The sequence below is a fragment of the Apostichopus japonicus genome, chromosome 16 (genome assembly GCF_037975245.1).
Source record: "Apostichopus japonicus isolate 1M-3 chromosome 16, ASM3797524v1, whole genome shotgun sequence".
NCBI lineage: Eukaryota > Metazoa > Echinodermata > Holothuroidea > Aspidochirotida > Stichopodidae > Apostichopus > Apostichopus japonicus.
Window position 1 is genome coordinate 14,432,376 of NC_092576.1, and position 15,199 is coordinate 14,447,574.

Below are 15,199 nucleotides of genomic sequence, written 5' to 3' on the forward strand. Positions count from 1 at the left end.
ATATTCAATACATTCAATACACATGATTCAAACAGATCTACGAGTTCGGTAAATACTGGATATAAAACAGACCCATATTTGACGGGTTGATTCGTTAGTGAACAGACCCATATTTGACGGGGTGATTCCTACCTGAAACATATCAAGATATGAGGGTGTGTAGCCCTTATTCAGAAGACCGTTATTGTGAATTAATGTAGTTGATTAATTTTTAATATTTTAATTACGGTTTTAGTTGTAATCAATTAACAATACAACATCATACGTATAATATAATGTGGACGATCCACATAAACCGATTATACAATTACGATTATATATTTCATTTAGGATGACGTGGATTATTAAACAAAAACCTCAATGCTACTATTGCATTCCGGGGGCTCTTTAGCACAGCAGAGAATACTGAGAGATGTTCCTTTACGGAAATGTCGTGGTTATATTCCGTTTTTAACTGCATGGTTAACCGTAGTAACTAGAGACCAGGCCATATTACAGTAACAAGAAAATAATAAATCTCTGGGTACAAATATTTAGTAAATGTGAATGCGAACTTATATAATAGATTAATTTCAAAAATAGTCACGGTGGTGACACTCTGGTACATATAATAAGCAATAAAACAATACAACATGTGACGTAAAATCTCTTTAACTATTTCATTAACAACAACAACATTATCCCCCCAAACATATGCAAATATGTCGTAGACATTAAACTCACTGATAATACCGTTTTACTAAACCCATAACTCTCTTAATTAGACTATAAAACACATCAATAAGCATTTAACCATCCTAAATTACATCCCACTTGACTATAAATATTCATGACATGGCTGGCTATGTAGCTAAGTGCACCGCTTACTACGGATGAGTATAAAAACCATTCACGTTACACTACTATCCTAATACACACTATTTTCTTAACAGCTTCGTTTTAAACAATTAATATTTAAATGGTTATGAGTATTATCTTACAGGATAAGGGTAAAAGTAAGTTTTATTTTCAAATGCTTTTTAAGTCGGGGGGTAAGGGTGCGGAGGGGGGGGGGGCAGCAATACCATCCATAACTTTGCACCGGTGGTCATTGAGGTCAGTTTACAGGAGTGGTTCATTTCCAATGTTTCCAATTAAAGTTGAGATCAAGTTTCATTACAATGTAGGTAAACCGACTTCCATGCACAAATTTAATATGATATGGCTATCTATTTTTAATATCAATATTTCTATGCTCAATGACACATGATATAGACAGATCTATAACTTCGGAAAATAAAGGATATAAACAGACCCTTGTTTGACGTAGTGATGATTAACTGAAATATTTCGAGATTTGAGGGTTTGGCCCTTGTTCAGAAGGCTGTCAGTGGGTATTAGATTAGCTGATCATTTCTGAATATATTCAAGAGGAGCTTTGCTTAAGAATCAATATGTTATACAATATCATGTGTCTCAGATTATGTGGACGGTCCACATAATCCGCTCATATACTTACGATTATATATTCCATTTGAGATTACGTGTGTTACTAAAAAAAAAACGTTAATACTACTATCCAGATACATTCTATAGACCAAAAGAAAATATTTAGGTTGTGATCTTTCTTAACCAGCTGCTTTTATGACAATTTTTATAAACGGTCAACAGTATTATCATACTAATATTAAGGGTAATGGATTGGGGTTATTCTTTTGGGGTTTCCTATAATAATCCCAACCCATGTAACGAGGATTGTTGATGCCAGCTTACAAATGTTTTTTTTTTTCCAATGATCCCAAATAACGATTTGTTGAGAATAAATTAACCTAAAGGAAAACCGTATGACATGACAAAAAATACATATTTGATAACGTTATCTGTTTTTAATATTAATCTTGATATGCTCAATGATACATGATTTAAACAGATCTACGAGTTCAGTAATTAAAGGATATAAAACAGACCCATATTTGACGGGTTGATTCCTTACTGAATCTGCCGATATTTGGTGCGGGGTCTTTCCTTTGAACACAGTTGTTTTGAATTAATAGACTTGATCAATTCTCAACCCTAATTTTGGTTTATAATCAATAAACAATACAATGAAATGTGTATAAGATTATGTGGACGGTCCACATAATCCGCTCGTACACTTACGATTATATATTCCAATTGAGATTACGTGTGTTAGAGAAAAAAAAAGACGTTAATACTACTATATGAATATATTCAATACACTCAGTACACATGATTTAATTAGATCTACGAGTTCGGTATATACAGGATATAAAACAGACCCATATTTGACGGGTTGATTCGTTAGTGAATCTATCGATATTTGGTGCGGGGTCCTTCCTTTGAACACAGTTATTTTGAACTAATGTAGTTGATAAATTTTAAGCCCTAATTTTGGTTTATAATCAATAAACAATACAATGAAATGTGTATAAGATTATTTGGACGGTCCACATAGTCCGCTCGTACACTTACGATTATATATTCCAATTGAGATTACGTGTGTTAGAGGAAAAAAAGACGTTAATACTACTATATGAATATATTCAATACATTCAGTACACATGATTTAATTAGATCTACGAGTTCGGTAAATACAGGATATAAAACAGACCCATATTTGACGGGTTGATTCCTTACTGAATCTGTAGATATTTGGTGCTGGGTCCTTCCTTTGAACACAGTTGTTTTGAATTAATGTAGTTGATAAATTTTAAACCCTAATTTTGGTTTATAATCAATAAACAATACAATGAAATGTGTATAAGATTATGTGGACGGTCCACATAATCCGCTCGTACACTTACGATTATATATTCCAATTGAGATTACGTGTGCTAAAGAAAAAAAAAGACGTTAATACTTCTATATGAATATATTAAATACCTTCAATACACATGATTTAAACAGATCTACGAGTTCGGTACATACTGGATATCAAACAGACCCATATTTGACGGGGTGATTCCTACCTGAAACATATCAAGATATGAGGGTGTGTAGCCCTTATTCAGAAGACCGTTATTGTGAATTAATGTAGTTGATTAATTTTTAATATTTTAATTACGGTTTTAGTTGTAATCAATTAACAATACAACATCATACGTATAATATAATGTGGACGATCCACATAAACCGATTATACAATTACGATTATATATTTCATTTAGGATGACGTGGATTATTAAACAAAAACCTCAATGCTACTATTGCATTCCGGGGGGCTCTTTAGCACAGCAGAGAATACTGAGAGATGTTCCTTTACGGAAATGTCGTGGTTATATTCCGTTTTTAACTGCATGGTTAACCGTAGTAACTAGAGACCAGGCCATATTACAGTAACTAGAAAATAATAAATCTCTGGGTACAAATATTTAGTAAATACTTTTTAAGAAAAAGTCACCCAGGAAAGAACCTGGGCACGAAAACCAAACTACCAAACGACTGATCCGCTCTCAGCCCCAGTCCCCTTGCATCGGGACTGTGACTGTGTGATCATCGTCAGGTGTGTATCACCATTCCCTAAGGGAACAGATACTACACATGATCTTAGCCAAAAGGCCGAGAATATTTAGTAAATGTGAATGCGAACTTATATAATAGATTAATTTCAAAAATTGACACGGTGGTGACACTCTGGTACATATAATAAGCAATAAAACAATACAACATGTGACGTAAAATCTCTTTAACTATTTCATTAACAACAACAACATTATCCCCCCAAACATATGCAAATATGTCGTAGACATTAAACTCACTGATAATACCGTTTTACTAAACCCATAACTCTCTTAATTAGACTATAAAACACATCAATAAGCATTTAACCATCCTAAATTACATCCCACTTGACTATAAATATTCATGACATGGCTGGCTATGTAGCTAAGTGCACCGCTTACTACGGATGAGTATAAAAACCATTCACGTTACACTACTATCCTAATACACACTATTTTCTTAACAGCTTCGTTTTAAACAATTAATATTTGAATGGTTATGAGTATTATCTTACAGGATAAGGGTAATAGTAAGTTTTATTTTCAAAGGCTTTTTAAGTCGGGGGGGGGGGGTAAGGGTGCGGAGGGGGGGGGGCAGCAATACCATCCATAACTTTGCACCGGTGGTCATTGAGGTCAGTTTACAGGAGTGGTTCATTTCCAATGTTTCCAATTAAAGTTGAGATCAAGTTTCATTACTATGTAGGTAAACCGACTTCCATGCACAAATTTAATATGATATGGCTATCTATTTTTAATATCAATATTTCTATGCTCAATGACACATGATATAGACAGATCTATAACTTCGGAAAATAAAGGATATAAACAGACCCTTGTTTGACGTAGTGATGATTAACTGAAATATTTCGAGATTTGAGGGTTTGGCCCTTGTTCAGAAGGCTGTCAGTGGGTATTAGATTAGCTGATCATTTCTGAATATATTCAAGAGGAGCTTTGCTTAAGAATCAATATGTTATACAATATCATGTGTCTCAGATTATGTGGACGGTCCACATAATCCGCTCATATACTTACGATTATATATTCCAATTGAGATTACGTGTGTTACTAAAAAAAAAAAAACGTTAATACTACTATCCAGATACATTCTATAGACCAAAAGAAAATATTTAGGTTGTGATCTTTCTTAACCAGCTGCTTTTATGACAATTTTTATAAACGGTCAACAGTATTATCATACTAATATTAAGGGTAATGGATTGGGGTTATTCTTTTGGGGTTTCCTATAATAATCCCAACCCATGTAAAGAGGATTGTTGATGCCAGCTTACAAATGTGTTTTTTTTTTTTCAATGATCCCAAATAACGATTTGTTGAGAATAAATTAACCTAAAGGAAAACCGTATGACATGCCAAAAAATACATATTTGATAACGTTATCTGTTTTTAATATTAATCTTGATATGCTCAATGATACATGATTTAAACAGATCTACGAGTTCAGTAATTAAAGGTAATAAAACAGACCCATATTTGACGGGTTGATTCCTTACTGAATCTGTCGATATTTGGTGCGGGGTCTTTCCTTTGAACACAGTTGTTTTGAATTAATAGAGTTGATCAATTTTCAACCCTAATTTTGGTTTATAATCAATAAACAATACAATGAAATGTGTATAAGATTATGTGGACGGTCCACATAATCCGCTCGTACACTTATGATTATATATTCCAATTGAGATTACGTGTGTTACAGAAAAAAAGACGTTAATACTTCTATATGAATATATTCAATACATTCAATACACATGATTCAAACAGATCTACGAGTTCGGTAAATACAGGATATAAAACAGACCCATATTTGACGGGTTGATTCGTTAGTGAATCTATCGATATTTGGTGCGGGGTCATTCCTTTGAACACAGTTGTTTTGAATTAATGTAGTTGATAAATTTTAAACCCTAATTTTGGTTTATAATCAATAAACAATACAATGAAATGTGTATAAGATTATGTGGACGGTCCACATAATCCGCTCGTACACTTACGATTATATATTCCAATTGAGATTACGTGTGCTACAGAAAAAATACATTAATACTTCTATATGAATATATTAAATACCTTCAATACACATGATTTAATTAGATCTACGAGTTCGGTAAATACAGGATATAAAACAGACCCATATTTGACGGGTTGATTCCTTACTGAATCTGTAGATAGCCTATTTGGTGCTGGGTCCTTCCTTTGAACACAGTTGTTTTGAATTAATAGACTTGATCAATTCTCAACCCTAATTTTGGTTTATAATCAATAAACAATACAATGAAATGTGTATAAGATTATGTGGACGGTCCACATAATCCGCTCGTACACTTACGATTATATATTCCAATTGAGATTACGTGTGTTACAGAAAAAAAGACGTTAATACTACTATATGAATATATTCAATACATTCAGTACACATGATTTAATTAGATCTACGAGTTCGGTAAATACAGGATATAAAACAGACCCATATTTGACGGCTTGATTCCTTACTGAATCTGTAGATATTTGGTGCTGGGTCCTTCCTTTGAACACAGTTGTTTTGAATTAATGTAGTTGATAAATTTTAAACCCTAATTTTGGTTTATAATCAATAAACAATACAATGAAATGTGTATAAGATTATGTGGACGGTCCACATAATCCGCTCGTACACTTACGATTATATATTCCAGTTGAGATTACGTGTGCTACAGAAAAAAAACATTAATACTTCTATATGAATATATTAAATACCTTCAATACACATGATTTAATTAGATCTACGAGTTCGGTAAATACAGGATATAAAACAGACCCATATTTGACGGGTTGATTCCTTACTGAATCTGTAGATATTTGGTGCTGGGTCCTTCCTTTGAACACAGTTGTTTTGAATTAATGTAGTTGATAAATTTTAAACCCTAATTTTGGTTTATAATCAATAAACAATACAATGAAATGTGTATAAGATTATGTGGACGGTCCACATAATCCGCTCGTACACTTACGATTATATATTCCAATTGAGATTACGTGTGCTACAGAAAAAAGACGTTAATACTTCTATATGAATATATTAAATACCTTCAATACACATGATTTAAACAGATCTACGAGTTCGGTAAATACTGGATATAATACAGACCCATATTTGACGGGGTGATTCCTACCTGAAACATATCAAGATATGAGGGTGTGTAGCCCTTATTCAGAAGACCGTTATTGTGAATTAATGTAGTTGATTAATTTTTAATATTTTCAATTACGGTTTTAGTTATAATCAATTAACAATACAACATCATACGTATAATATAATGTGGACGATCCACATAAACCGATTATACAATTACGATTATATATTTCATTTAGGATGACGTGGATTATTAAACAAAGACCTCAATGCTACTATTGCATTCCGGGGGCTCTTTAGCACAGCAGAGAATACTGTCAGATGTTCCTTTACGGAAATGTCGTGGTTAGGTTCTGTTTTTACCTGCATGGTTAACCGTAGTAACTAGAGACCAGGCCATATTACAGTAACAAGAAAATAATAAATCTCTGGGTACAAATTTTTAGTAATTGTGAATGCGAATCTTAATAATATATTAATTTCAAAAATTGAAACGGTGGTGACACTCTGGTAAATATAATAAGCAATAAAACAATACAACATGTGACGTAAAATCTCTTTAACTATTTCATTAACAACAACAACATTATTCCCCCAAACATATGCAAATATGTCGTAGACATTAAACTCACTGATAATACCGTTTTACTAAACCCATAACTCTCTTAATTAGACTATAAAACACATCAATAAGCATTTAACCATCCTAAATTACATCCCACTTGACTATAAATATTCATGACATGGCTGGCTATGTAGCTAAGTGCACCGCTTACTACGGATGAGTATAAAAACCATTCACGTTACACTACTATCCTAATACACACTATTTTCTTAACAGCTTCGATTTAAACAATTAATATTTGAATGGTTATGAGTATTATCTTACAGGATAAGGGTAATAGTAAGTTTTATTTTCACAGGCTTTTTAAGTCGGGGGGGGGGGGGGGGTAAGGGTGCGGAGGGGGGGGGGGGCAGCAATACCATCCATAACTTTGCACCGGTGGTCATTGAGGTCAGTTTACAGGAGTGGTTCATTTCCAATGTTTCCAATTAAAGTTGAGATCAAGTTTCATTACAATGTAGGTAAACCGACTTCCATGCACAAATTTAATATGATATGGCTATCTATTTTTAATATCAATATTTCTATGCTCAATGACACATGATATAGACAGATCTATAACTTCGGAAAATAAAGGATATAAACAGACCCTTGTTTGACGTAGTGATGATTAACTGAAATATTTCGAGATTTGAGGGTTTGGCCCTTGTTCAGAAGGCTGTCAGTGGGTATTAGATTAGCTGATCATTTCTGAATATATTCAAGAGGAGCTTTGCTTAAGAATCAATATGTTATACAATATCATGTGTCTCAGATTATGTGGACGGTCCACATAATCCGCTCATATACTTACGATTATATATTCCAATTGAGGTTACGTGTGTTACTAAAAAAAAAAAAACGTTAATACTGCTATCCAGATACATTCTATAGACCAAAAGAAAATATTTAGGTTGTGTTAACCAGCTGCTTTTAAGACAATTTTTATAAACGGTCAACAGTATTATCATACTAATATTAAGGGTAACGGATTGGGGTTATTCTTTTGGGGTTTCCTATAATAATCCCAACCCATGTAACGAGGATTGTTGATGCCAGCTTACAAATGTTTTTTTTTTTTGCCAATGTTCCCAAATAACGATTTGTTGAGAATAAATTAACCTAAAGGAAAACCGTATGACATGCCAAAAAATACATATTTGATAACGTTATCTGTTTTTAATATTAATCTTGATATGCTCAATGATACATGATTTAAACAGATCTACGAGTTCAGTAATTAAAGGTAATAAAACAGACCCATATTTGACGGGTTGATTCCTTCCTGAATCTGTCGATATTTGGTGCGGGGTCTTTCATAAGAACGGTTATTTTGAATTAATAGAGTTGATCAATTTTCAACAATATTTTGGTTTATAATCAATAAACAATACAATGAAATGTGTATAAGATTATGTGGACGGTCCACATAATCCGCTCGTACACTTATGATTATATATTCCAATTGAGATTACGTGTGTTAGAGAAAACAAGACGTTAATACTTCTATATGAATATATTCAATACATTCAATACACATGATTCAAACAGATCTACGAGTTCGGTAAATACAGGATATAAAACAGACCCATATTTGACGGGTTGATTCGTTACTGAATCTATCGATATTTGGTGCGGGGTCATTCCTTTGAACACACTTGTTTTGAATTAATGTAGTTGATAAATTTTAAACCCTAATTTTGGTTTATAATCAATAAACAATACAATGAAATGTGTTTTAGATTATTTGGACGGTCCACAGAATCCGCTAATACACTCACGATTATATATTTCAGTTGAAAGTACGTGTTACAAAAAAAAAAGACGTTAATACGATGTGATTTCTTTCAATGCATTCATTACACAGTTCTAATAAAAAATAAAGGATATAAACAGACCCTTGTTTAACGGAGTGAAACATTTATATATCTATTTTTAATTTGAATTTGTCTACGCTCAATGACACATGATATAGACAGATCTACAACTTCGGAAAATAAAGGATATAAACAGACCCTTGTTTGACGGAGTGATGATTTCATGAAATCAGGGACGTAGCTAAATCCTGATGATTAGGAGGGGGGTGGGGGTGTAGGCTGAAATTCCAACTGGATAGGTTTTGGAGCCAGAAAATTTCGGCTGCTGTTTGTCCCCCCCCCCCCCGCTCTACTCGCCAACATTCACATATTGAATACCACTGGCCCTCACTTCACAAACTTCTTTATCACTCTGGTTAAGCAAAGCAGGTAAGCAACTGAGTAAAGTTATCTGTTTGAAGGCTTATAGACTAATGAATGCAAAAGCTATGTTAATGTAACAAAAGGAACACTTTTTATTTTCAACAAATTATATTCGACGACAAAGTGAGTTACCCAAAATACAGAGCTTTTATTGGCACGCTTAATATTTTTTCTTTGAGGGGGGGGGTGGGGATATTTATCACTCACATGAAATGTTTTAATTGTTCACTTCATTCCAACTGAGCATTCGGAATGAAGTGAACAATTAAACATTTTGCAGAAAAATGTTGAGTTGACGAGATACGATAAGTTGGCAATTAAACATTTTTCAGAAAATGTTTCAATTGCTCAGATGGAATGAAGTGAACGATCGGAAATTTTGCAGAAAAATGTCAAACTGACGAGATAATGATAAGTTGTCAATTAAACATTTTTCAGAAAATGGTTCAATTGATCTGTTAAAGCAACTGAGCAATCCAACATTTTCTGATTTTGATAACATTTTATCTTGTTACTGAAAAATGTCAAATTATGGGGCAAAGTTTTTGTTATGTAGACGGCACTTTTAAAGCTTCCGTAGATTAGCATTGAGCGTTTTTTGTATACATAGGGACAATGTATATCCTGAACTTACATGAAGCTAGCGAACAGGGAGTATTCAAAATCGTACGAAGTTTTGTATGGTGGAGTATAAAGATCGCGTGATACAATTTCTCAATGTGACAAGGAAAACGTGGTAAAAATGACTGATTGAAGGTCAATGTTGACCGAAAATTTTAGGTCACTCACAAATTACAAGAATATGTGAAAATGAGAGTGCGACAGTCGGAAAAATGAGAGTGCGACAGTCGGAAAGTCTGACTGTCGCACTCAAATGTCCAACTATCGTCAGTTTTACCAAGATTGGGGGGGCCGGGGGGTTATCTATTTTTAATTTGAATCTATTTATGCTCAATGATGCATGAATTAAACAGATCTACCAGTTCGGTAAATAAAGGATATTAACAGACCTATATTTGACCAGTTTAAGTCTTCCTGTAAAATATCGAGATTTTATGGGTGGGGCGTCCCTCCCAGATTCTTCTTGTTGTGAATTATAGTAGTTGATAATTTTTTAATATTTTCAATTACGGGTTTGGTTATCTGGAAATGGTATTTATAGTAAGCAGTATACTTTTCTGTATCGTACATATATTGCGATGGGTACTTGTCTACATTTAACGTGCGATTCATCGCTATACGTGCATGATATAGCCTAAGCCTTTGGTATACTTTCTTCTAATATCACTTGACGGCTTATTCAAAGAAATCGGCAGTGCAAAAAAAACGGACTGTTTAAATTTGATCTCTGACTAATCTATGAACAAGAAAATAGACCATGGGAATCGTACAAGAGAACATTTAAAACGGGGGCGGGGGTTGTAGGAGGTTGGAAAAGGATTTGCCCAAATTTAAGCAGAAATTACTGAAAAGGTATCAATCCCCTCCCCGATAAAGTGTTACTTCATTCTTTATTTTTGATGCGAATAATGAAGATTAAGTGTGCCTTTTATATAACTATATGAAGGTACAAACATAAACTTTTAGAAAAAAACACCAAGTAAACATTGATTTTCATGTTGACATCATTTGAATTTCAAGACATCTTTTATATGTACTCAAAATTCGAATTATTGTTAATTGTTTGTTTATTTATATAGGCCTTTATGTTTAGATGGGGCAACAAAAAAAGAAGTTTAAGGTATGCTGTACATAGAATGTCTGAAAACAATTTGGAGAGTCCAGACCTCCAGGAATTAGTACTTTTTTTAAATCTTTACGAAACTTTCCTAACGATAGGATTTAAGGGGCCAATGCAGCAGACCTGCCACGAACACGTTAATGCACATGCATATTTGGTTGGTTGCAAACTTTCAGGCAAATTTTGAAGAAATAAATACTAAAAAAAGGTGTAACAAAAAATATACAAACACTGATCACTGTATTTATCATCAACATTTAGGAAAACATGCATGCATTCCATTTCTGTCATTTTGCAAGCTTATTATTGATCAAGGACTGTCAAAATAAAAAAAATTGTACATCATAAATTTCAAGATTGAACATATGCAGTACATATACTTATATGCAGCTGTGCAATGTCGTTTGTGTTGGTTGTTAGCGATACTGCTGTCATGGTGGTTGAATAATTATCCTCTTCGACATTGTCGCGTGTTATGTTTGCTACTCGCTGTACGCCTTTGGAGACAGCGTAGAGCATGAAGCAGAAAACAATGCGAAATTTACAGAACCTTTAGAAAAGACATATTTTACATGGAATTTTTTATTCCTGTCGAAAGCAGCGCCATTTGACTTCCTCCCTAGCATGATAAATTTCTAACACCTTCAAATAGTTTCAGTTAGGCTTATTGAACAATTCAAGATCAATATCAATATATTCGAAGCGAATTGCTTAGCAAAGATGGTAATATAAAAGGAGTTGTATCAAAGGTATACGACACATAAAAAACAAAGTTTGTGCCTTCAAATTCTTATTGAGCAAAGCAAAAGAAAACCAAGAAAAAGATCATACACAACAAATATCATCAGGTTGCTTTAAGTTGGTTTATCTCTTCCAAATAGTTTACAAAGGTTAATTAAAATGAAAGAAGTACAGTGTTACACATGAACACAGGATATTGGTCTTGTTTTAATTAACATTTAATAAAAAAAGGACTACCATCTCAAAATATCAAAATCTTAACTGATATGAACACCAAAACATTTAATACAAAAAAGCACTACATCTCAAAATATAGACTGATATGAACATTAAAACATTTATAAAAAAAAGTACTACATCTCAAAATATCAACTGATATGAACAACAACAAAGAATGGGCAAGACTACACCAATGGTGTTGTCATCTACAGCAAAATATATAATGAAAACCTGCACTCAATTTAATCCCCCTGCCTGTCCCCAAAGCCCCTCCCTGCTCACCTCAATACCCAATATTTAATAGTCTTACTAACACAGTTATAGCAATCAAACTTTCAGCTTTGCATTCATTCAAATGTATGATGTTGACTAAGCTCTGCCCACTAGTTTAATAATATGCATAATCCTACTGACATACAATTTGTTCAATAGTTCCTGTGCACCACATAATACATGCTGTAGGAAAAGGACCATATACATTAGGCAAAAATATAACTATGTCATATGACGATCTTTCAATATGTTATCATAGGACATTAATCACTCATTAATATGAATGACATATATATGCAAAAATGACAGGGGATAAAGGTTATGGTCCAATTGAAATATTTGTACCACAATGAGAGACATATGTCTATATAAAAAATATCAATTTTAAATTTTGGCACAAAACAACTTCATTTGCACCATCTTCCATAGTTTACTAATACCTCAGTTTATTAGTAATGCTATAGATTGAGAAATAATAAGCAGTTCTCCCCAATCCCTTCACCTTTAATTCATTAATTTATTCAGTCCTGAGAGACCTGCAATAGGTTATCGATATGCCACCATCTGCATCTCCACTCTTCCAACATGAAGAGTCTCTTCCAATATCATCTGTATCAGTTTGTACAATAATGGGTCAAATATCTTTTCCAACAGATACATTGTCCTGATTCCCAATAAATTAATTGGGGGATTTTTTTTGGTTAGGACGGGATGAGCTATGAGTTTATATTGGACGGGGTAAATCTAATATGTGTGAGGTGAACTTAGTTTCCATAAAGTAAATTTATCTTTGATGAAGAAAATTTCTTTTTGAAGAGTACAGTAAGTTTTGATGTGATTTAGTAAATTTATATTTGATGGAGTAAATTTATTTTTGATATCCAAGTAATTCTTTTTATGAAGAAATTTTCTTTTCTATGGAGAAAATTTCTGTAATGTGTAATGTAATGTAATTTACTTTTTGTTCTTGTTTTTGTGGTAATGGCCGTCCATAGCCACTCTCATCCAGCTCAAATAAATGACTTTGTAACTGTTCCAAGTAGTTATTTTTGCCCATATATGGTGGTTAAGTCATATGGATGATTTTCAGCTACACATGCCTACAATGCCTCATGCTTCTTTAAACCAGTCAAACAGCTTCCATGGAGCAAAATAAATTTCCATCTTTTTGGGAATGGCTTCCACCAGGGAGCTGCTTCCATTATTGAGCTCCAAGCAACAGATGACCAGCTCAATGTATTCAGTTGGAAGGTCTTTATTGCTGTTCAGTTCATTGTGTCCTGTACATAGATGGAGGATCAAAAGAAACAAAAGCAATGTATTTACACAACAAGTTTGGTATAGTAGATATAGTTATTACCTAAATTAATGCTCCTGAAACAGCAATCAAGTTTTATGATGAATGAATTAGCAGTTCAGAACAGTTTTTATCAAAATAGAAATAAAAATTATCATTGGGAGAGAAGGCTATTGGTTTGAACCCCAATTGTCATTGCGTATTCACATTTCAGTAAAGAAATAATCCAGATATGGAGCATATTGTTTGATATTAAGTCATGTACAGGTACCTAAAAGTTAGGAATTTAAGCCAAGTCAGTATTAAAGGAATTGTCTGGTGGAAGATTTTGATACATTGTCCTTGTAGTTATTATTTTTCTCTTTCTAACCATGTAAAAATTGTCCCCATTCGACATTTTCTTCTTGTAGAAATCTGGTTTTCAAATTCACCAGTTTCTCACCAAAAGTACCGTTTGTTCGAACGCTTCAATATGGTGTTTGACGTAGTGCTTGCAGATAGGCAAAACAGGCGACTTGAAGTTAGCACTCCCAATTCCGCAGCAAATTAACTCACGTGTAAGCACATTGAATTGCCTCATATATATAACGTACATACTCGCGAACGTATATACTACGATGCTCAGTTGGTGTACTTGTATAGCGTTACACATAGTACACTCACACTCAAGCCACAGTTCATTAACTGTTCTTCGAACTCGCAGAAATAAAATTCACGGATCAAATTAACAGTAAAAGGAAACTTATAAAGTATTCGTTAAACCGAAAGATGAAACTTGGCGGGATCGATGTCATCGCAGAACTGTCCGATTGTAAACGTTAGAGTACCCTATACACGCGAACATTCTTCGCGCTGAAGCTGGATACCGCGATGTATAAACAACGAAGAGCCTGCTGTTAAAACTTATCTTGTGTTACACAAAGACCACGAAACCACCGATCTACTAAATATATTGCGGCTGAAGGAGTTTTTTTAAATCATATCTAATTTATAAGAAATTTCACCGGAAATTATTGAAGAAATTGATCGAATCGTTGTCAGAGCAGAATATAGCGCTGAAAAGCTTAGGCTTCGCAGAACTGTCCGATTGTCAACGTTTGAGTACAGCCTACATGCGAAGATTTTTCGCGTTGGAGCTGGATAGCGCGATGTATAGCCTGAACAACTCAGAGTCTGCTGTTAAAATTTACCTTGTGTTACACAAAGACCACGGAACCACCGCTCAAGTACATGGTGGCTTAAGGAGTTTTTGAAAACATATCTAATTTTTAAGAAATTTCACCGGAAATTAAGGAAGAAATTTATCTGTATACACACGCTGTTTTTGTTGTGATTACCGTATAGTTACTGTGCGGAGGGTGGGTTATGACGCAATCTGCTATGGCAGAGCTGACGTCACGTATTGTACTGTTCAAATCATATTTGAAATGTCTATCCATAACGATTAAAAA

The 15,199-nt window shown here is 33.6% G+C and overlaps 1 protein-coding gene and 1 pseudogene across 11 annotated transcripts in view; both read right to left on the bottom strand.

Annotated features, from left to right (window-relative positions):
* Positions 1 to 3,497: 3,497 nt before the first annotated feature.
* LOC139983947 (U2 spliceosomal RNA) lies at positions 3,498 to 3,570 on the bottom strand (annotated as a pseudogene).
* A 7,871-nt stretch (positions 3,571 to 11,441) lies between these two features.
* Positions 11,442 to 15,199, bottom strand: part of LOC139982786 (uncharacterized) — a 41,421-nt gene continuing 37,663 nt past the window's right edge. For all 11 annotated transcript variants that reach the window (XR_011798344.1, XR_011798345.1, XR_011798343.1 and 8 more), the window contains one exon: positions 11,442 to 13,731. Coding sequence is in view for 1 of the 11 variants with exons in the window: in XM_071995880.1 (XP_071851981.1) it covers positions 13,562 to 13,731 (170 nt within the window). In the remaining 10 variants the exon portion in view is untranslated. The remainder of the gene's footprint in view (positions 13,732 to 15,199) is intronic.